At 44.2% G+C, this 23,431-nt stretch overlaps 1 protein-coding gene across 2 annotated transcripts in view; it reads left to right on the top strand.

The window, feature by feature from the left end:
* Nucleotides 1-23,431, top strand: part of PIGQ (phosphatidylinositol glycan anchor biosynthesis class Q) — a 35,142-nt gene that overhangs the window by 5,697 nt on the left and 6,014 nt on the right. For both annotated transcript variants that reach the window (XM_075105895.1, XM_075105897.1), the window contains exons 3-10: nucleotides 4,544-4,675; nucleotides 5,869-5,989; nucleotides 11,445-11,571; nucleotides 12,543-12,696; nucleotides 15,285-15,396; nucleotides 17,226-17,306; nucleotides 18,312-18,426; nucleotides 20,907-20,968. In XM_075105895.1, the coding sequence (XP_074961996.1) occupies nucleotides 4,544-4,675; nucleotides 5,869-5,989; nucleotides 11,445-11,571; nucleotides 12,543-12,696; nucleotides 15,285-15,396; nucleotides 17,226-17,306; nucleotides 18,312-18,426; nucleotides 20,907-20,968 (904 nt within the window). The remainder of the gene's footprint in view (nucleotides 1-4,543; nucleotides 4,676-5,868; nucleotides 5,990-11,444; nucleotides 11,572-12,542; nucleotides 12,697-15,284; nucleotides 15,397-17,225; nucleotides 17,307-18,311; nucleotides 18,427-20,906; nucleotides 20,969-23,431) is intronic.

Raw genomic sequence — 23,431 nt, 5'->3', positions numbered from 1 at the left:
ATGTAATTCCTGTTTAGGCATTTGCAGGGTTCCTGCTCAACCCCAGTGAGAAATACAGCTAATAAAAAAATCATTCTACTGGAAACAGGTTGCTGCAGAGCTGCTATTAAAGTTTGGGGAGCTCCATTGAAAACACAAGCTAAAGGCTCCCTCAAATATGATAGAAGTCTTCAAGCAGCTGGGAGGTTTTCTGTGGAGGCACTGATCTCCCCATTTGCAGCAGGCGTAGCTCAGCCCCCCTTCAGTTTCATCAGAGCTGAAGCATTGGGTTTCTAGCTATTCCATGGCTGACAGAATGACATGAGGATCTCCTTAATGGCTCAATATCTGGGACTCCCTACTCCCTGTTTGCTCTGAATCCCTCAGCGGCTGTGAAACATCAGCATATAGTGTGTCTAAATCCATCATCTCTAACAGATGGTGGTGCTGCAACCTTAGTACCTTATAGCAGGTTACAGGGAATGCTGGTCTACATAGATCCTTGGAGAAATCCTCTTGTCACAACTGTGAAACTGAATAGGATGCTTCAAATGTAATGTGTGGCAAGGCCTTGCACTAAAGAGGAATTCTGAGCAGATCTGACGGGGAGAAGTTTCTGCATATAAAGCTTAACAACACATCTGGTCAGCCTAGAGAGATTGTGCCAGAGAGGAGTGGAGGTCAGGTTCCAAGCTACAAGGGGACACTTTGAAATTTGGATAACAGCTTCTACTGTATTCATGGATAAATCTTCTCAAATACAGCCTAAGGGTATGGGGAATGGAGTTTTTAACAGGTTTCCAGTTGTATGATACTGTCATTAAAAATTACAGTGAAGTTCCTAATATGCAAAGATTTTCTGAAGAGTGGGTTATGCCTTTTGGTACACAAAGGGAAAACTGTCTGGTTTTGGACTTCTCTGTTGGAAGAGGTTTAGGGCCAAACCCAAACCTGATATAGTCAAGGACCACTAGTTCCTGGGACTGCTCTGTAGACACTGACTATGCATTAATGGTTTTTAATGGTAAGCAAGTCAGAACTTTGTGGTTGGGTAGAAGATTCGGGGTCAGCTCTGAAGGTCCTTTTTCTGGGTGTCTGTGGACTGTGTGTGACTACCAACAAACAGGATGATCCTTTTCAGGGTCAGACTTGCTCATCTTGATCAGTGCTAGGACTCAAACAAGGCTTAGAGTCAAGCCTTGCAGGTCTCCAGAAGGCCACAGTCTAAGCATAACTTGGGAGCTCCAGCTCAGTCTGGCAGGATGGGCACAGATAGCTGCTACCCAGCTTGTTGGGAGCTATTCTGATTTCAGCTTTTCCTAAGCCCAGTACAGACGTTTTGAGCCAGAGCAGCAGCCAGGCTAGCAGCTAGGTGTATGTACCAGTAGGCAGAATGCAAGGCTTGCTGTGTGAAACCTAGGTTGAACTTGTTCTTAATCTTAGGAGGTAGATACAGGTTTCTTTCTGCTTTGTTTTATTCACCCATAGTATCAGTATTATATTTACTTACCTTATGGGTGTTTTAAAACATCAGGCTTGGAGAACAGTGATTAGTACCCAGCTTTATAACAAACCTCCTGATTGAGCTTCTAAGTCATTTAATGTAATTCGGTTCAGTTTAGCACGTGATGTGTGGTACAGCCTTCTTTGTGCCAACACACACAAGGCAGGGAGAGTTCAAGATGTCACATGCAGGTGTCCTTCCTGTCCCCTCCTCCCTGTGCTGGGACATGATGTCCCATAAAATAAGATCTACTAGGTTTTTGCTCCTTCTGGTCACCGGACTTCTTTCTTTCCCATGATTTTGTGATGGTGAGGGATAGTCAGCTTTGAAAAGCTAAAAAAAGAGGTCAGTGATGTCCTCTCAGGCTGCAGAGGCTTGGGGCTTTTTTGGATATGCCACTGTTGTGTATTTGTGCTGGGGACGCAGGGCAGCAGTGTTAGTGAGCACTGACATCCATCCAAGCTTACCAAGCGCTCTCAAGTCCTGTACGTCTCAAATTAAGGCATTTTTTCAGCACCACCTGGTGCTAAATAATAGCCATTGCAATTCTGTCTTCAGAGGGACTTGTGTGCAGGATTTCCATTACCGCTGAAGGTCTCTAGTGTGCTGTTGGGGACATCAAGATGATATAGTACTGAGGCAATAAACTCTGTGTGCTCCGTTTAAAAAAAAAATAAAAGGCCTTTTTACAAACACCATGACCTCTGATTCCTCATCCAGAAGGGAGGCACTGCTCCTGCAGTTTCTAGCAAGGAGCAAAAAGGCAGCTGGGTATTGCAGATAAGCACAGACCTCTGACGTGTCTTTTGGGCCTATCCTGTTCAATCAAGGAGATGCGTTTACCCGGTGCAGGCTGCAGTGGGTGCACATGTTGCAGGGTGCTCCTGGGGATGAGGCTGCTTTGGAAATCATTCTCACTTGTGCAAGATATTCCTCAGGCAGAAGAGAGCAGCAGCCTACCTTTTTCCTTTGACACGGGAGAGTAGAAGTGTCTGGTCAGTGGGTGACCCACAAGCTAGCTGCCTCTAGCCTGGGGAGTTGTGGAGCAGCAATGGATGGTAAGAGACACACGTTGTGGGGAAAGGATGGGAAGACTGTCGGTCCAGTGAGTGTTTAGCACAGCACCCCAGAGCCGTTGCTTTCTGCTTGAACTGAGACAGTCTGGCAGCTGTTGGTTTGACCAGTAATTTTTCACCTTCAGTTGTCTACATAACCACACAGGTAGAGCGTTTCTCCTTCCCCCTTCTTGGCATTTCACATGCAATTCTCCGCTCTAGCAGAGGTTTGCCACACCAGAATTTGAAACCACTGGACTGGGATATAATTGGAAGAGAAAACTCATCTGCACTTGTGCCTTGGTGAATCAGCAAGCCCAGGACTTTGAGATTAGTGGCCAGTGCACCCCCCATGTCTCTCTCCCCTGCACAGCGCTCTTTCCTCCACCACTTCAGATACCACCTCCTGAGTAGTCAGCTGAAGAACAGTGCATTCATTTGTCTATGAGGTGGGAGGCTGTAACAAAGATATGAGTAACTCAGAGTCCTCAAATTAAGAAGAATGATTCACAGTACACCGCGTGTATTGCAAAACCAACGTGTGTGAAATCTGAATGGGGAGGGGGAAGGGGGGACTTCAGCACTCGTTTTTTAAGATGACAAACCTTGCCTGAAGAATCGTTGAAAGGGCTCAGGAGGATGGGAGGAGGAAGGGGATTGCAACTACAGCAAACTGAGCAGGATTTTGAACAAGCCATATCCTCATGATTTGTGTAAAATGTATAAATAGCGGCCAGAGCCCCAGTCTGCCCATTCTGTGCTTTATCCTGGCCAGTCCTAAAGGCACTCTGCTGCTGGCTGACAGACTGAAATCCTCCAGATGAAATCCGGGGAAAGCAAGCACATGTTGTAGGGACATCTCCAGGCTGCGCTTACTAATGATCCAAACAGCTGTACAATTTTAAAAGCAAAGCAGAATACTAGGAATAATCGTAGCATTTGGAATGACATAAACTGAGGAACATGTCAAAGCAGTAACAGAGGGTAGGTGAAGAAGGTGACTAAAAGTGAACATAGATTCCTGGACCCTTAGTAAGAAACTGTGAACTAATGAAACAACCATTGTGTACAGGAAAGAAGCGATCCAGATTATGTTCACATCAGAATTTGTTCCCCACAACAAACACAGAGCTTTGTATTGCTGTACCACTACTTTGCCCCGCCTGCATCCAGTGGTGTCATTTTTGACTACACAAATCACCCTCGTTCCTTTCTTTATAGGTTGTGTGGTAATAAAAGTAACCTCCAAAAATAATTGAGCATCATTTAGTACTTTTCTTCTGAGTTATAAAAAAAGAACCGTGTGAATATTTCCTTCCCTACAAGCCTCATGTGGATGTTAACTTTGAAAACTAATTAAATACTAAATGTCCTGTTAGCTACATAATGCTGGTCACCCTTGGCAAGGCATTAGAGAGAAGAAAGAAATTAAGACCCTGAGAAGGGGGTTTGGAAGTAATAAAAAAAAAAAGAGAGAAGAAAAGGATCAAGTGGAAGAAAAAGAGAGTAAAAGGGACAGAAACAGGGAGAACACAGTGGTTTGTTATACTGAGTGCACACTAGACAGAGACTTGTGATTTGTAATACTGGGGTTTGTGAAGCAGTTGCACCATGTTGTGCTGTTGCACTGTACATACAACTGCCTTGACTCCAGCCTCCTGGAGACTTAGAGCAGTGTGCAATCCCAGTGATGTATCCCAAAGCACAGGGTGGAATCAGGATTGCATTCTGGCTTCCTTGGAAGAACAAGACACTTGGTTTTACAGAATGGAAATTGAGATTGGGTTGTCTGCTGTAGATGGCTTGATCTGGAAAGGCTGCCTTAATTCTGTTAACCTTTAAGAGAGTAGTTGACACCTAACATTCTTTAATGATAGTATGTTGACACTATCTCTGGTTGTACAACCTTAACTTCACACTGACTGTTTTTTGCATGGAGTTTGTACACTGTACAGCCTGCAAAATGACAAAAGCAAAAGGGGACATACCCGTGATGTTTCTGCAGGGTGCTGAAGTTTTGGCCTTTGTCCTTCTTATGGAGCAAACTCTCAACTTGTGAGCAGCTGGGGCATCGCCTGCAGCACCTCCAGATCATCAGCAGCAACAAGAAAGCTCAAACCCAAACTCAGCTAATGAGGTATGGAGTACAAATAAAGTCATGCATGTGTTTGCTCTAGCCCTGTCTCCTCTGGGGAACCCAAACCACAGATCCTGTGTCCGTGCAGCACTACTGGGTCCTCACCACACCGTGTCATGTTGCCTTCCTTGCTGTACTCTCTGCTAGTTTGCAAATCTTTACTCTGCACTCTGTTCATATTAATTTTGCTTTTTGTCAGATATATGCCTTTTTCCCTAGCCTGGGAAAGGCAGCTGGGATATTGCCCACAGAAAGCTTGTACTGCACCTATGTGTGTAGTGCTTTGCTATAACTGCTCCCACAAGCTCATTGCTTTCACATATGCTGCTGTTAACCAAAAACTGCAATCAGTATTCAGTGGCACTTTCTGCAAGGGCAGAATGCTCCCCTCTTTCACCCACTCTTTTGGGGAATCCTTGCAGTAAATGCAGACCTGAGACTCCCACAGCAGTAACAAAGTCAGTGTAACAGAAAAAGCAAACATGCAGCACAGTGAGTGGAACAGGGAGGGGCAGAGATCTGAGACAGATAGTGAATGCCTTGTGGCCATTACACAATGAGTCTTGTTCTGTGTGGTTCTCTGATCCTGCAGTAATAGACTCCCAGGGAAAACTTAAAATAGATGAGCAGATTTGAAGGCCAAAAGTAACTGTGATTGTTTCATCTTGATTTCCCAAATAACAGACGTCATGGAATTTCATTGAGAAACTCTAGCAGTGAGGGGGCAGTTCAGCAGCCTTTCTGGGTATGTTTGAGTACCCAGAAACACTATTTATTACATTGACTAGTGGTTCAGCTGAAGTATACCTCTTGGAAAGCCATCTGATCTCACCGTGGATACTCCGCATGCTGGTGCCCATAGTATTGGTAAATCCCCTGAGAGTGTGTGTGTATATATATACACACGCTTTGTCTAACATTCCTCTTTGTAGCTTCAATCCCCCTCTTTGCTCCCCTTACTAAGAAAGGCTTTGTGGTGTGGCAGGCTCCGAGTGGTTCCATGTTTGGCCACAGAAGTAGCAGCACACCAGTGAAAGTCAAAAGATCTCTACACCATGCCTCTTCAGTAAATTATCCTGGTGTCCCTGGGACATTAAAGATGCTATGTAAGTGAAGCCAACAACTGTCATTGAAACATTGAACGCTGCCCTTCCTTTTTTCTCTAACAGTCTTTCTCTTTATCCTGCATGCAGGAAAGCCAACATCTTTGTCTCCCTGCTGATTGATGTGACCCTGGGGATACTGCTGATGTCCTGGCTGTACAGAAAGAACCGAATTGGTCATCTCGCTGACGCTCTCATCCCTATGGCTGATGTAAGTCCAGCCAAAGCCATTTCTCTCTCACCTGCTGTAGGTACTGAGAAGGTCTTGATGCCTGGGGTAGCTGTAAGGAGGCAATGCCTTATGCACAAGGATTTCAGAGACAGTCCTGTCTGAAGTCATGCAAATTAGGTCTCCTCTAGAAGAGTGAAATCTTCAAATCAAGCCTGCTGGGACTGCTCAAAAGGAACACAGCTCTCCTGTGCGTGTGCACTGAATAGTAATTAGATGTTTACCGGAGGGCTGCTCCAGTTCTTGAAGTAACAATTATGGCTTGGACAGAGCTCTGCAGCTGCAGGTTGAGTGGTTATTGAGCCAGAATACTTCTATTCTGGAGTCAACACAAAGTGTCCTGAAGTTGTTGCTGTATGGGGTATTTGGGGGGGTGGGGGCGGGAAGCTGTATCCTGGGTTGAATTTGATAAACTGCTGAAAAGTCAAACTTGATAAGCAGCTGTGCTTGTAAAGAGGAATGCCATGGGGAAATCCAAAGGCATTAGCTAGTCAGGATACAAATAGCTGAAATCCTGTCTGGTGTACAGATGGTAAAGTAGGAAAACTTGCTGTGTCCTGTGATTTTTCTCAAATGTAACTCCTCTTTCCCACTAAGATCCTTCAACATCAGCATAAATTCATGAAGAACAACTATGACTCATGCTATCCTGCTTTTCTGGTGGTTCATTTTAGGTGCAGTACTCCAATATATCTGTTTAGTGGCAGTAAGGAACATATGATGTACTTCAGAGGCTGGAGACCAGACCAGTAATTTGAAGTTAGCTCCATTTTAAGAGCTTCTGTGTCTTGGGAATACATGTGCAGCCAGTGTCGAGCACTGTCATGCAGCTGCACAGCCTAACCCTTTCTCTGCCCACTTTCCTTTAATTTATGGGAGAGAAGATGGATCTTTCCAATGCTTTCTTTCTAGCAGCTGGAGAATGTCCTCTCTTTGCTCTTTGTCCCACTTCTTGGTTGGGAGGATTTTATTCTGATTAAAGAATTCCAGCAGCAATTTATTTTTCTTACTTATCCTGTCTTTCTTGGGAAGAGCTCACATTTCCCTTGATGATGATCTGCTTGGTCCATGTCTAGCCTTTTAATTGTTACAAGCCATAGGTCTTTGATCATTCTTGTGCATCCTGTGCTTTCAGAAAGTGTGTATGGAGTGTCCAGCATAGCTGTGGATCATTATTATTGCTAATTTTTTTTTATCTTTCATAGTAAAACTTCTAAGGATTGCTGCAGACACTATTCAGCAGCGGCGGCGGGGTAGAAAGGACCACAATTCTTGCAATACACTTGCTCTTGTATTTGAGCTATACACTAAAAATACTTCTCTAAGTCTTATTCCTAAGTCTTTTTCCTAACAGGTATTTCAGCTGGAGAAGTTTAAGTTCTCTAGAGCTCTTCCTATGGGAGTACTGTAAGTGTCCAACTCTCAGAAATCAGATTTCTTAACAAGTCTGCAAGGAAGTGGCTTTTGGCTGCATTTCTGTTTGCACAGGTGCTCCAGGAGGGGTTCCATCTGCCCAGTGTCTTTGGCAGATGGACGCTCTCTGTGCTCAAGGTGTATCCAATCCCAGCACCTGTCCTGGATAGTCTTGCTTGAGAAAGCTGCTCATTCATTCCTCTTTCAGTAATTTGCTCATCTGTCACTCAACTTATGCATCATAGTGTCAGTTATTTTCATCTCCTACATGTGCGGACTCCATTCCCTTGGTATCACGAAGAGGTGTTTACTTACTTTCCTAGAAGCGTTAACTCCCCCTTGTGTGGCTGGCCTCATAATCAGTTGGTGCCGTTCTTCTCTGCAATATCTCCAAGCTTATCAATTCAGGCCACTTGCAGCTCTTTTTACTTTCCAGCCTTACTTTCTACTTTCAAGCATATTAGATTGCAGACATAAAGTCATTTGGAGTCCTTTTACTCTCTTTGGTGGGCATTGATTTATATGCATTATGTGCAGGCCTTGAAAAATGCAGATCCAAGTGATCCCAAAATACACCAGTGACTTCAGCATTTGGTATGCAAGCCAGCACCACTTCTTTTCCAGTAGGACAGCAAAAGCTCCCCTTAGCCATTCAGCAGTAGGTTTCCTCTTTGCTGCTGAGTGTCCATCTGGTATACATTATTCCCATCACTTGGGCTTTCTCAAGTCCTTATGTGTTGCCAAGATCAGTAACGCAAACTTTCCCATGTGCAGAATTAGTTACTTTTCCTTCCCTAATGCTCCTTGGTATTCTGTTTGTGATAATGTCCCCCAGATCTGATGATGGCATTGACCTTCCATCTCTCTATCTGTTAGTAAATAGAACATTACAGTAATCTTATTATAATATAAAATTACATACATAATTTTGTTTTAACCTTACTGACTTGATTGATTTTAATATTGACAAACTAACCTTATATAACATAACCTTATTGGTTTGATTGATTGATTGGAGTATTGACAAAATCATAGCTGTGTGGGGCTGGATGCAGTGCTCACTTTTTTTCCTAGCAAACATCTCTCTGGAAGGAAACAGATACAGGTAGATTATTTTAGCTCTCAGCAACTGCCAGAGTCACAAGCTCAGCCTGCTGATGTGAGGATCAAGCCATGTTCCCTAGCCATCGTTCGTCATCCCCCGATATAACGGTTCTCAAATCAGCGCTTAGCTAGCAGTTGTTGATGATGCACATGACGTCATTGACTGCAGCTCCCACTTTCACAGCTTGATGAGCTGCACTGTGCTGACTGTAATAACAAGTCGCTTTTGTCAGTAAATGAGGCAGATGTGATTCAGAGACACCCAGGGAGTAACTGGCGAGTAGCTGTATGCAATATGAAGGACTGATTTTCAAAACAGGCTTTCAAATCCAAGAATGGAAAATGTGAATAATCTTCTCTCTGTAGGTGACCTCACAACTCCTTCCTCTCACTCCCACCAGGCTTCCCAATGGTTGTCCTTGGTTTTGCCTTCCCAAGACAGCCTACTTTCAAAAATACCTGGTTCAAAGTGCTACGTTTGTCTGTATTAAAGAGAACTGCTTATAATAAACCATCTTTTTTTTTTCCTTCACCTCTTGTATCCTTGCTGATGTCTCTTTTTCTTGAGCTGAAATCTCTTTGAAACAGTTAAATATTTATCATGGATCGTGTGTCCAAAAATATTACTGGTTCTTGGAGATAATTGGATGTAAGTTCCTATTCAGTCATGTTCTGCTAATCCATAAACAAAACAAGCAGAGAGAACACTTACTGGAAAATATTCTTAGATGTTCATTTGTAAAATAGTATAACTTAGAGCCCCAAAGGCCTGCAATAGACACAGGGCAAGTGTGTCTGGTAGGGAGTGCTTTGGCCCTGCTTGGTCTGACTTGCACTGGATGCTCTGCTCAGGAAGTTTGCACTATGATTCCTGGTGCCCACCCTCAGTGCACTGTGTGTCCTTCTCTGTCGATGTCACATCACCATTAGACCTGCTGCATATGAAGACTAGAAAGGAGAGCATGACAGTAAAGAAAGTGTTTCCACAGTGATCTCATCTAAACCATGTCAGCTTTAGTCTCCAGTTCAGTAATGTCCCTACACCCGTTTTTGAAACACTTCCAATTCACTGTATCTTATTTATTCATACTGGCCGCATTCAGTATTCATGACTGTAACAGAATTGGACTCCCAGTCACCTTTTCTGATTCTGCTTGCTATTGATCAGTTCTAAAATATCTGGCTAGAAGACAAGCTGCAAGGTTATGTCTTAGGACTATGTTTTGAAATGCCTTGCCCAGCTAAATAACAGCAAGCTAGGGTACCTTCCCAGAGCTATGTGCCCTGTCAGAATTTAGTAGCACCTTTGGGACTGGCAGCCTCCAGAAGTATTCAGTGTTGAAAAACAGCCTTGCTGAAGGACTGCTTTCAAGCCTTTAAATATTTCATTAAAATCCCCAAATGCTTTTTCTAAGTTACCAATCCAACACTTCAAATATTAAAACCAGTCTATTTATAAAATAGCTAACACTTCTCAGCCACAGAGGTAGAATCCATGGGTTCAAATCAGTTCTGATTTGCAGTGAAATATTTTAATGGACAGAGGGAAAATGAATTAATAACAAGGTATTCCTTTTGGATAAGTTGAAGATGGAGTTCTTAATTTTGCCACTACACTAAAAGTAAATGTTTACAAACTCATTTGCAAGGGCCCTGTTGGTTAATAAATAAAATGGAATCATTCCTTGGAAATAATTTCCCTGCAGGGAAATTACCCATATGAATGATGGGGAAAGTAGGCTACAGTGCATCAGCTCCAGGTAGCATGTCTTGATTCTTCTGCATGTGCATAATTTGCAGTGTAATTCACATGCATGGACTTGACTGTAAGTGGGATTTTCAGAGGTAGAAGGCTTTTACTCCCAGTCTCTGTTCATGTGGGACAGTGTGAGAGGTCACTTCTTCCAGGTATGTCCCCTGCCTGTTTGCTGGAGGTTGCCACTCTCAGCTATCTCACTTCATAATCTGATAAATGGACTTCACCACTGATTTCAGCGTAGGTGAGTAGGTCAGGTGCAAACTGCTGAGGAGCAGAGCAACCCATCTTTTGCCCGGCTGACTGCAAGGGGGACTTCTGGCAGAGTAGGGGGGTGAAGGAAGGAAAATCAGTAAATAGTAAATAGTATCAGCCTGGGATTAAACCACCAGAAACTGTGAGTCAAAGCCCTCAGTGATTTGGGGACAAACTCCATTAGACTTTTTTTCTCAATGATTCAGAGGGCTTCTTTTCTACTGGGGTGCAACGGGTATCTCTCTATGAAGCCTGCAGAGAGACATGACAGTGGTAGGCAAGATCAGTGCCATACAGCATGGTTAATCTTGCCTAGTACACCACAGAGTATCCAGAAAGTTTGCTTATGTATGAAATACATTTCTATAATTGTGTTTTCTACCATGCTGTAAACACATATGGGTTATTTGTTTGTAAAACTTCACTTTTTTTTTGCCCATGAGTGCACTGCCATCTTGCACCTTTTAAAATCCTGACAGCTTTCCCCATAGTTAGATTACTTGCTCAGTTCTGACTTGTCAGTTGACTGTCCAAACAAGTTGATTTGTGCACCAACATTTGCTATCTATTTCAAGAACTCTTACTACACCAAGAAATCATACTGGCAAGTCTACCCAAGATGGCCATGAACAAACACTAGGTGTGTGTTCCCAGCACAGTTCCACATTTAAGCAGTTTGGCTTTCTTTCTGCTCTTATGTTTGAGTTCAGTAAAGAGTCACTAGCCAACAAAAGTGCATTTCTGGTTTAACTGGTTGTCTGTAAAGTAGTAGTTCAGATTATTCTTTTTTGCATTGGTTTGAAGGGTGTGGTAAGAATACTTTGTGGGGGAAGGATGTGCAGTACACTGGACCTGTTCAGTGTGCTAGCAGTCTTTTATCTTGGGTGCCTTGCTTCCATGTGTTTGCAGCACATAGCTGAAGAGCTCCAGGACTTGCTCCAGTGGCTAATGGGAGCACCAGCTGGACTGAAAATGAACCGAGCTTTGGATCAGGTTTTGGGCCGCTTCTTTCTTTACCACATCCATCTTTGGATTAGTAAGTGTAATTGTTTAACTTTTCAGCCTCCCTTTTCATCTTTCCCCACGAGTGTTTAATGTTTGCTGAGAGGTGAATAATGAATCAGAATGCTCTACTGCAAGTAAAAACTTGTCTGTGAGTCTTGCTGCTGTGGGAACTCAAGCCAAAGTTGGATTCCCACACGAGGAAGTCACACACATTAAATAAAGTGCTTGTACTGATGCTTCGCAAGAAGTGCAAATCACAGTGGAGCTTGCTTACTTGGTGCCATTAGTGGTGAGGGTCCAAGGGGAGGCTTTTTATAGTCCTTGCCCTGTAAGAGGCAGCTGATAGGATAGGGATGAGAAGCATGCTCTTGGGATGCAAATGCAAACTCTGTCTTGTCACTGACTTCAGCTTAGTGCAATGCTGTTATTTCAATGCACCCCTGTTATCCTTGGTAAGTGTCTTGATGAAGGAGTACAGTCATGATGGATGTGAACTCCTCAGTTATACTGATTTACTCTGCTCACCAATCAAATATGGTCTTGTTTCTGTGACTTTGCTCCACTTTAGTTATGAAAAAGGCTGTGTGCCTCCACACTATGTTATTTTACAAAAGCCATATAGGAAGGCTTTTGTGAGAATAGCAAGAAAAGGGGAACAGTTGCAGTAAAGGTTGATGTGTACAGTTAAAAATATAATTAGGGACCTGGACACAAATCTAGAAAAGGAAATCACATGTGGAGCAAGGTGCCTGCTCTCTTTCAGCTGAGCATGTCCTCCCCTTCCTCACAGAGCTGCCACACCTGGACAGAAACCCAGGGGGAAAGAGATTTTGTTGGCCCACCTAAACAGAAGATGACGTCTAAAGGAGTTTTCCAGTTTTACTTTTGTGTTTTCATGGCTATGGTTTCTGGAGCGATGTTCTAGGGCACAGATAATCAGTCTTTTGAGAGTGTCAACAGGAAGGTATCTCAGTCATATACTGACGCTGCAATGTCCACTAGGCTACATTCACCTGATGTCCCCCTTCATTGAGATGATCCTCTGGTATGTCGGTCTGTCAGCTTGTCTGGGCCTGACCGTGGCACTCTGCATCCTCTCTGACATCATCGCCCTTCTCACTTTCCACATCTACTGCTTCTATGTCTATGGAGCCAGGTGAGTTGATCTCTCTTGATTATGTCTTGGGTATGTTTGGAGAGCAGGACCACTGAATGCTCAGGGCACATGTTTAATTGTGGAGCGTTCAGTCCTGATGTAGTTCTTTTGAATTCACAGTTTGGCCAGCGGTTAATTTATTGCATTCTTTGTATGCATGTAGAAGCGGTGGCCACAGCAGTACAAGCAACCTATCTGCTGCATTTAAATGTTTATTTATTTTGGTAGTGACCTTGAAAAATCAAACTACATGATAGGCAGAGAACAAGAAAGCAGTTCACCCTATCCCTTTGATTCAACCTTACAGTACTCTTTTCAGTTGCACCCTACCCAGTAGTTTTGAGGGGATCTGGAGGAGAGGAAGAGGAAAGGGGGACCCTTGTACTTCTGGAGAAGTCCCAAAGTCCCTGCCTCTGCCCTGCTTCAGAGGTTCTTGTCTGCATCATGGAGCACAGATGGCAGGTTTGGGGTTACAGCATGGCTGTGTCGCCCATTCTGGTGTCGTGGTCTGGACCTACTGGAGGGCCCCACAGCCTGAGAGCCAGGCAGAGGCTCTGAGGGAGCATGTGGGTGTGCAGACAGCTTTGGGGCATGTTAGGGTTACTGTGCAAATGGTGCCCACCAACGTGCTCTGCTCATGCTCTCCGTTAACGTGCTGCAGCAAGGTGTCACACAGGCCACTGGAAAATAGCTGCTCTTGCCAAGGAGATGGGAGACAAGGTAATAAATAAACTTCTGGCTTATAAAGTACAGAATAGTTATCATTCCTCCCCAGGCTGCAAGCAGAGGGCTTTACATTGCAAACAACAGAAGAAAGAGGAGAACTTTTGTTATGGATAGTTTAGGGAATGGTTAGAAATATTGAGATATGGTTTGAGAATCAGTTCTGTTGTGAGCATAGGGCTTATGCCTGAAATCAGTGATGTTAGTAATGGGGAGTCTCTTCCCAACACCTTTAGTTACTGGAAATTCTGTTTTGGGCTGTGAGGAGTGGCCTTGCTCCTCCTAACTGTGCAGAGTGGGAACAAGAAAAGCATTTCCCCAGCCAATTGCTTTTCCCTTATGAGCTGCAGGGAGCCAATCTACCTGCCGTGGCTGTTTGTTAGAAGTGTAGAGCAGCTATGTTATCTTGCTGCTGGCACCAAACTACCCCTGCTGTGCCAAGTGCTGCCTGTGGAGAGTCAGAAAGGGATAGCAGTCACCAACATCAACACAGCCACCACAACACCTTGTTTTCGTGCAGCTGGCGGAAGAATTTGCTGTTTCAGGTGCTGGTGAAGCCTGAGATCCTCTTCTGAAACAAACCGCGCAGTGAAGCAAGAGCAGGCATGTGTGTGCAGGCAGCAAGGAAAGGTGGGGCGGGTGCTACAGCAGGAACACCCGCTTGGTGCCATGTCAGGGTGTGCGGGGGAGTGTGTGACCTTAGAGCCATAGGGCAGGTGTGTACCAGCAATCTGGAGGAGTTGTCCAGGGCACTCTCCTGCCTAGAGATTAGTGCACCGAGCTGTGCCTGCCAGTCTGGGGCACCCTGCCAATTCCTTGAAGCAATTGGTGTTCCTCAAACAAGGTTCTTCTCTTGGCTAAGTCTCCTTGCCTCCACTTTCAAAACACTGCCTTGAAATCTTAACTAGGCTGATTAACCAGTCTGGCTTTTGTAGCTCAGGCTTTCTCAGGCTGCATTCTGCCCCATGGATTGGCTGTGTCCCCCTTCATTACATTCATGTATGTTGGGCACTGCTGCCCAAGGCTCTTTGTGTGTCTTCTCCATCCCAGGGGCTCTTTCTTCCTCTATGGTATTCTGTAGGGGTGTCTATTTCTCCCCCTCTTATCACCCCAAACTTCTCTCATCATTGCCATTTTTCTGGGAGGGAAGCAGCTCCAAGTGTCGTAGCACCAAGTTAGAAAAGCCTAAGGAAAGGATGCAGTGGGGGTGCCACCAGCCATTTAATTGATCTCTTCCCACTCTTACGGGTGTTTGAAGCTGTGGTTTACCAAAGAAGGTGCAGGGGGTCCAGTCCTCTCCTTTGCCTTTCTGTGCTGCAGAGGCAAAATTGCATTGTATTGACTCAAGTGTGAGAGGTAAGACCTTGGCCACTCCTGCCATGGAAGGGGTGTGAAGCAAGGGGAACAAGGCAGATCTAAACTGGAGAGACAGAGGTGAGCTCGGGGGAATAAGCTTGCTGATTCTTTTGCTGCAGAAAAGGTGGTGGCATGCGGCTGGCAATTGCTGCTGCTGATAGGAGCCACCCTCCAGCATCACTTGCCACTTTCCATACGCCAGCCTCTTCCTCAATGGGAGCAGAAATCGAGAGCCTTGCTGTAGCCGTGGGCCATGGTGTGGCCATTGCCCTCCAGCAGCCCAGAACTGTCTGCAGTAGCCTGCTTTGCCCATGCCATGGGCCAGCCCAAATACAGTTGACTGAGCAATTAGTATTTTATCTGCATCATTCTCAGGCTGATTTCTTTTGCCACCCTGAGTTCTGTGGCATCGGTAAGTGAGCGGGCGCAGGGGTGTAATGGTGACAGCTGTTTTGTGTTGAAGCTTGGTTGCTCGCAGCTCTGATGCACAGCATTTTCTCTTTGCTCAGGCTCTACTGCCTGAAGATTTATGGCCTGTCATCTCTCTGGCGCTTGTTCCGTGGGAAGAAGTGGAACGTCCTCCGGCAGCGGGTGGATTCCTGTTCCTATGACTTGGACCAGGTAGTGCTGCAGTGCTTGGGGCTCTCTGCAGGACGCTGCCCATGGGCAATACAATCCTATCATGCTTTGACTAATACTGAGACAGAAGCCATGGGAAGCTTTGTGGTGCCCAGAACAAGTGCCTGCTCTGGCACTCTGCATCCATGGCTCTTCAACTGCTTGGACTCTGCTGATCTGCTGCACCCCTTCACTTCTCTGCATGTTCAGGGGACCTAATTCTGGCGAGTGCTGAGCACCTGCAGGGCACCGTGGTGAACTTTGGTGGGTGCTGCAGATGCTCACAGCTCCTGGAGCATGGGAGTGGGTGTGGGGGAGGGAGGCAATTTAAGAAGTGGTGCCCAGCAGTGTTGCCACAGTAACAGACGTGCAGGATTTCTATTAAAAGGCCCTGTTTCATTCACATTGTGCTGGAGCCTGGCCCACACGTTCTCCCTCAAGCAGCAGACACAGTTTTTTGTCAAACACTGTAGCCTCTTTTTAAATTCTGAAATGCCATGCAAAAGTTTAGCAAAGCCTGAACTGCTCCATGCTGGCAGTTGCAAATATCGCTAAAATAATACAATAATATTTGGCAACTTCCAGGGCCATTCTCTCCATTGCAACAGATAACCTTGAGCTTCTCACACCACGCAGGAGGAGCTATTTTTCTGTTTCTTTGATGATGGAAGAGTAAGAGCCCTTGTGCCAGGAAGGCGGTTTGCGTCGGGGCTTGGTTCCTGTGTACTTTGAGGAGAATTGGTTTGGCACTTCAGGCTTCATCCTGCTGGTCTGGAGGCCAGTGGGAATTTTGTCATTGGCCTGGGTGCAAACCTTAAAAGACTTTTGGAGATGTTAAGCAACTGCAGTAGAGTGACAGAGGAGGGGAGAAACAACTGCTGTGAAGAGTTGGTTATGATCTGTTTCTGCTTATGAGCGTAAAGCTGGGATGTTGATCCACTGCTGTGACAGGACTGTCTGGGTTATTTTCTCTCATAATATACCATGGCCACGATCTCTTTTTGCAGAAGTGGCGGTGCCCTGTGTTCCTGTGACCTCTCTGTTCTGGAAGTGGTGACTGAAAATTGTAAAGTCAGATCCCTATTTGTCATAAATATGCGTTTCTTCCAGTTGGAATTAGTTAGACTTACGCCAACTGGGCTGGCCCAGAATAAAAATATTTTTTTCTGTGGGCAGTGGAGCTAATGACACCTGCTTTCCTATGGATTTTTCTTCTTCATCCTCTGGATACCGCTCCCCCCACCCCAGTAACTCCAGCTTCTTTGTCTCCCAGTTTCCAACCAAGCAAGAGGCAGAAGCTCTGTGGCTAGACTGACCAGCTGACTGCTGCTGCTGGGAATGTTTATCAACCTAATTTTGCCAGCTTTTCCCCAGCTGCTTGTTCTGCTAAAACAGGGACGACCAAAAATACTTCTCCATTCTCTACAAAATTCCATACCAAACTTCTGCTTCTACCCTTCCACCTTTTCCTGGTGAAAACTGACCAATGGCTTTAAAACTTGCAGGGATAGGAGGTGGACAAACAACGTGGTCATGTAAGTCTTGTTTCATAAGGATTCTGGTCTGAAATGGGAAGTCTTGACTACTGGAAAAAATGCTGTCAGGATCCAGGTTATCTTTCCAAACATAGCCCTATTATAGGGAGCTTAATAAAAGGCCCAGTGAGAGAGAAAGTACTGAAAATATTCAAGGTAACAGCATTATTCACATGGGGAGTAAAAAGAACACATTAAGGAGTTTTGCAAACTTTCATTGCCCTACAGTTTCCTATTTTTTTGTTGTTATTGTTTTGCCATTGCTCTGCTAATCGTTTGTGTTTCTTTTTCCCCTAGTTATTTATTGGCACTTTGTTGTTTACAATCCTGCTGTTCCTCCTGCCTACCACTGCACTGTATTATTTGGTGTTCACCCTGGTAAGATTTAACCCTTGCAGCTAGTCATTTACTGTCTTCTGAGATCTTAAAAAAGGGTTTCCTAGTCTTTTACTGTCATCCACAAAGAAAATATGAGAGTTGTCTAAGTGTCCCAGGAAGGGTTCTCATGCAGCCTACTTAGGCCAAGCAAGTAGAATTCAGGATACATGTTTGTGTTTCTCCAAAGGGAATTCCCAGCAAATCCCAGTCAGCGGGACATGCTGTTCCCTGCTCTTTCACTCAGAAGTCATTTTTTATCCTTCCATCCCACGTCTGGTGTGACGGCCCCTCTAGTTTGATCCAGAACTTTTTCTCAGGAAATTAACTTGCTGTGTTGAATGCTTTCAGCCAGCTTTGCTCAGAGGGTTGGACTTCTTTATTTTCCTTTTCTTCCTCCAATATGACCAGTCTTCTCTGAGGCCTGCCTGGAACAAAATTTTCTACAGACAGTGGCCATCACATGGTTTCAACTTCTTTTTTGAGCCCTCTCTTTTCAGATGCGCTTGACAATAAAAATAAATGCAGTCTGACAAAAGGAGGTGCTTTAATCAGGGGACAGAAAACACAGAGCAGGACGCTCGTTTCTGTCTCCTTTGCTCTTGCTTAGATGCTGTACGTGTGGTTTCTTCAGGCAGAAATAAGTTACTTCAGTTCACTGTTGGAGAGAGAAAAATATACATTCACTCATACACAGTGATGGAGCTTACTGGAAATGGAAGCCTGAATTCTCCCTTTTAGACTATGACTGTTGAAAGTGGAATAGCTCTCATGTCCTTGCAGGTCACAGCCTCTACAACTAGGGGCTTCCTTTCAGTTACACCCTCAAGTTAAGATTGTCAAGGAACCTCACGCAGGGTCCGGATGTCCAGCATTTCTAGACATCAAACCCACTTTGGGAGGCTCTAGCTTAGTGCACACGGTGTCAGACTGCAGATGAGCTCATGAATTTGCAAGTGTTGCTTCTCCTGTTTCATGGAGATTTTCTTATAAACTGTTTCTCTGTAGCTCCGTTTGCTGGTGGTGATTGTGCAAGGCCTGATACACTTGCTAGTTGACCTGATTGATTCTCTGCCTCTTTATTCAATCATCCTTCGGCTCTGCAGATCCTACAGACTCGCAGGTAAGTCCTTCAGCACTGCACGGGCAGAAGTTCAAGGATTTTGCATTATGCATTTAATTTTGATGCGATGGGTAGTTTCTGAATAGAAAGATGCAGTGGGGACAGGAAAGAACCTGAGGCTCAAGTCATGCAGTTGTCCATACGTTGACCAATTACTGCAGGTTAAGGGTGTCAATGGAAAGAAGTTTGATGCTGAAGCAGAATGAGGAGCACGTTTACAAAGCCTGTGGCAACTAAAAGTGACATCCAATCAAGCACCATATAAATGAGTTCACCTTTTTATTCCAGTTCTAGTGTACTAGGTCAGGTAAAACTTCTGAGAGTTAAAGAAGCTGTTAATCTTGGGGGCTTGGGCTCTGAAACAAACCGAATTACAAAAACTACAAAAATACTTGGAACATCTGCTCTTTCAAAGGGCTGGATCTCCAATGGCTGTGAATCAAAGGAGCTGCTTCAGTTCTGTGCTGACTTGACTAACTGAAGTCCTGAGCTAAGATGTTTAGATTAATTTCAGAGCTCTGGCAGATTTCAGATAATCTTTCCCTTTTGAGACTAATCTATCACCGTTTTGAAACTAGTCATTGTTTTTCCACTTTTGGTAAACATCACCTATGGTTGGCATCAGAGTAAAGTGTCATTCTGAAATGGGTTTAACTGTCAGCAGCTATGGTTAATCTAGTTAAAATCAAGCAGATCTAAATTATTGTCTCCCATCCATTTAAAGAGCATGCAGCAGGAATTTTAAATATAAGAAAGAGCTCGATCATCACTAAACCAAGGCTAGTCATCAAATGCAAAGGAATCTTGAGGAAACCAATAACAGCTTTGTCTGTGGAAGCAGTGCCAGGCTCGATTTTGGGAAGGTTAAACTGAGCCATATTACCAACTCTTTTGCTTTTCCATGTGTGCCTTTAGCAGGTTCCTATGAATTTCCTGGCAGAAACTTCTTAACCCTTCAGGGCTGTCTTTGGAAAACAGGAGGTGCTGCTCAAGAAAACTGACCCAGTAAACAGCAGGTCCCAGGGCAGCAGGAAGTCTTGTTGCTACTGAGAGATAAGGCCATATATTCCTATCAGTCTTAGGTTACTTCTCCTCAGTTTTGTTCAGCTAGGGTAATAAGCCTCCACCCAGGCAGAGGATTGTCTTCTCAGTTTAATCTGTTACCTGACTTACTTTCTTTTTTAGCTCTTTGTTTGCTCCTCTTAAACATTTTAAGAAAGAGTGCAATGCTGCCTGCAAGATGAGGAGGCATCTCTGAGAATTTCTACAGCCTGTGTTCCTGCCCCAGCACACAAACATGTTGTTGGAGTGGTAACAGATGGAGCAGTTGAATCAAATTCAAAGGACTGCAGAGAGTACACATCACTTGATGTCCTCACTGCTTAGGTTTTGCGTCCCTTTTCAGACTCACAACTTGGATAAGACATCCTCTGGCATGTGTTAAGGCAGCTGATTTTACAGGCACCATAAAGGTGGCTCTACCAACCAATGAATGGATAGCGTTTCCTGTCAGCAAGGCTTTAGTGCAGTGGTGAAGTTCAATTCAGTTCAGTCGTGGCATCTGGCCTCCAAGTTCTTTGACTCAGTTTCTGAATTGACAAAGTTATTTCTATTTGTACTCCTGAGTCACTCTTTGATCTGTGGCAGATCAAACTTCATTACTCTTGCCCTATCTTCTTACCTGTAGAAAAGAATAATAGGGGCATGCTTGGCTGGTACAGGTTTGCAGAAGATGGATTGGTTTTATTTCTGTGAAGTGATTTGAGATCTTTCAAAGAAAAATGCCTCTTTAGTCGTAGGTGTTACCTTCATTTGAAACAATCCATTAAATGTTCGTGTGCAGTATGTCGCCATTGGAATCCAAAATCTTTCCTATTTATCTTTAAAGTATTGGGAATGTAGCAAGTCCAAGAGGAAATATGAAAGTGGCAGGCTTGATGGGGTTAGTACGGTGTTAAAAACTTATGAATGCTGGGATTAATAGGCAGTGGTTGCTTTGAAATGCCTTTAATGCTCCAGGCCAGCCACTTTCCTCCCTGAGTCTGAAAGAGGGAGAGATTTGCACATGTGCCATATCAACATGAGCACATGTTAAAGGTGATTTATTTGCTTGCCCCATGGACTTCCCATTCTGATGGAAGTTTGGGGAAAGAAAAAGATTTTTCCAGTCCTTTTTGTCATCGTCAGGTCTGGCTGTCTGATTTCTAGGCTTTGTGCTTTCTTTAGGACTGTGTTTTCAAGCTCGAAGTCAGAGGGCTGCTTTTAATGGATCTAAGAGAAATGCATCGTTTGTCAATATGCTTAAAACCACTATAGAGAGAATCTGTGCTTCCTGTTGAAAATGTGTAAGGGTTCACAAATCAAGAAAGGTCAAAGACACTGTTTCTAGGAAATCGGTGCTTGGCCAATAGAGCTGAACAGCAAATGGCATGGTCTTTTCTCCAGCATGGATTTGGTTTCCTTGTTTTGTTTCTTTTCAGCTGGTGTGAAGTTCAGAGTCCTTGAGCAGCAGGATGGAAAACCTCTTCGACTCCTTATGCAGGTAAGCCACTTGTGCCCTCTGTGACATTTTCTGCTGCAGGCTTCACCTCAGACTGACCCCTTCCCTCTTCTGTAGCAGTTCTGAGACTGGTCCCACTGAAAGGCCCCACTTAAAAAATTTCAGCTGTGAAATGCTGGAACAAGGGAAATATGTTTCACATTGCAATGACTGGATGCTGTTTTCTCTTCTTTTTATACCCTGCTTGAGTCCTCCGTTTAGAGAAAATGCTGTGTCTTGTATGGTGTGAAATGAAATGTGAAAGATGAGAGAAACATGGAGCTCTGTTACTTCTGGAATTAAGGCTTCATGTCATTATCACCTCAATCCCTGGCTCTGTGCAGCTTCACCATAATACTTGCTGAACACTGAGAGGAGCAAAAGCAGGCAGCTAAACTATCCAGAATGAAAGACATCTAAGGGCTTGTGAAAGGTCTTCCCCTCCAGATGTGCTGAAAAGCCTTAGCTGCTCCATGATGCTGGCAGGATGAGTGTGTGGGCAAGACGAGAGAAGGAGGCACTTCCTATTATTCTCCTGAGTTGCTCTGGCCAGGTGCATAGAAAAAGGTTAACCTGTGCTTTGGTAACCTTGCATCTCCATGCTCTGTTGTCAGAGGTACTAAAGGAAATTTTTTTCTGAAAAGAAATGAAGAGATGGTAGCAGTGAAGTTCTCACAATCACTCCTGAAAGCGTAGTGAAATTTCCATTTCCTGACTTTGCAAGAGTACTGCCATATCACAGGGGCACTTTTCTTGCTCTGTGCATCCTAGGAGGAGAGTCTGCAGGTAGCAGACTTTACAAAAACCACTTGGATGCTGGGGGAGTGTGTGGGAGGGAATTAACTGTGGCTTCCCAGTTCTTTTGCTTTTTCCATCACCAGTCCAGCCCCCGCCCTGTTGTCACAAAGATCAGATTTGCGTGGAACCATCACACCAGCTAGCAGCAATTCAAAAGGGAATTCCTTCAACAGATGTCTTCTAGGGGAAAACTAACATTTCCTAAGCATGCTGGCTTCCCAGTTCCTGTGTTTCAGTAGGGCAGTGGTGTAAGAACCAAAATCTGTCATTCTCTGTGGCCAGAAGACTCCATAAAAGGGAAACCGAACACCAACGATGAGGCACAGGAGCTGCTGAGCCGAGAATTTGGCATCAGTGTGCTTGTGAGAAGAGGTGGATAGCTTTCCAGAGGAAAAAGATCATGACTTAGAGAGCAGAGGCAGTGAGTCATATGAATATGATGAATTTTCCTTGGACCACTGCAGAAGGATCCTTCTGCTATCTACAATATAGCATAAGTCATCATATCAAGAAGTGGAAGTGCTTAGTGGATGTCTCTCTTGGCCTTCTGTTCAAATAATAATGAGCAGAGAGTCAGTAAGGGCACTTTTTTGCTCTGTTTGTGCTGGTGGAAATGAAAAATGGGCTTGTGTCAGAAATCCTGCTGAATAGACCACTTTCTGATAGGTCTTTTGAGAGGACAATTTGAAAAGCCTATTTTTAAGTGACATGCTAAAATTCTTATTTATGGTGCATGATGATGTTCCTTGCTAGAAATTTCACAGTGGCTTTGTCCCCTCCCCATGTAGTAGCTCTCTGGAGCCATGCTTGATGGAAGTAAGGCTGTGTGCATGTACCTATGCCCAAAATAACATAAGCTATAGGTGACTGATACATTCACAGCTGTCCATTGGGGTGCTGGTAATGGATTAGAAATCAATAATGCTGGTTTTGAGCATTCACATGTGGCTTGTGGTTCAGCCAAGTGATTGTTTTTTATTTTTAAGATAGTGTCACTGGAATGCAAAGTCCAGACACAGGCAGGCAGAGGGCAGGGAATGATATTTCCCTCCAAATGCTGCTTAATTTTCCCCAGAAAGTCTTACAGGGTTCACTATTTTCATTAGTGTTCAAAATAATTTATTTTGGTGTACAAGAAGAAATATTTCTGGCAGTGTGGCTCAGCTGAACTGATAGCCCAGTGAGAAGACACGATGAGTTTGATTCATCCATATACCTTCTGCTAGAGGTGTCATCTTTCACAGCAATTGATCTGAAAAGGGTTAAGCAAAAGAGGAAGGGAAAAAGGAACAGCTCCATTGTGAAACAAAGAATGTCTATTATATCAGGATATACTATAGGTTTGGAGTCCCAAAATTGCATAAATAGAACTCATATTGCCATTTCCCTAATAAATGGTTGCTCTCAATTGCTTGTTTGTTTCCATCTATAATAGGAGAGGCAGATGCATATATTGCACTGGGTGTAAAACTATCTCTCATTATTTCTCAGCAGATAGGTGTTAATGTGCAGTATCACTGCTCTGCCCAGGGATGATTTTTAGCAAGAAATGTTGTGTCCAAACCTTCCAGCCCATGTAGCTAATAGTCAAAGGAACATACACTGTGTATCTCCCTTGTATAGCACCAGTTCCTATCCTCCCCTAGTACACTTAAGATGTACTGGTTT

This window comes from Phalacrocorax aristotelis, chromosome 10 (genome assembly GCF_949628215.1).
Source record: "Phalacrocorax aristotelis chromosome 10, bGulAri2.1, whole genome shotgun sequence".
NCBI lineage: Eukaryota > Metazoa > Chordata > Aves > Suliformes > Phalacrocoracidae > Phalacrocorax > Phalacrocorax aristotelis.
The sequence above is the reverse complement of the archived record's forward strand: the minus strand, read 5'-3'. Positions and strand labels throughout refer to the sequence as shown.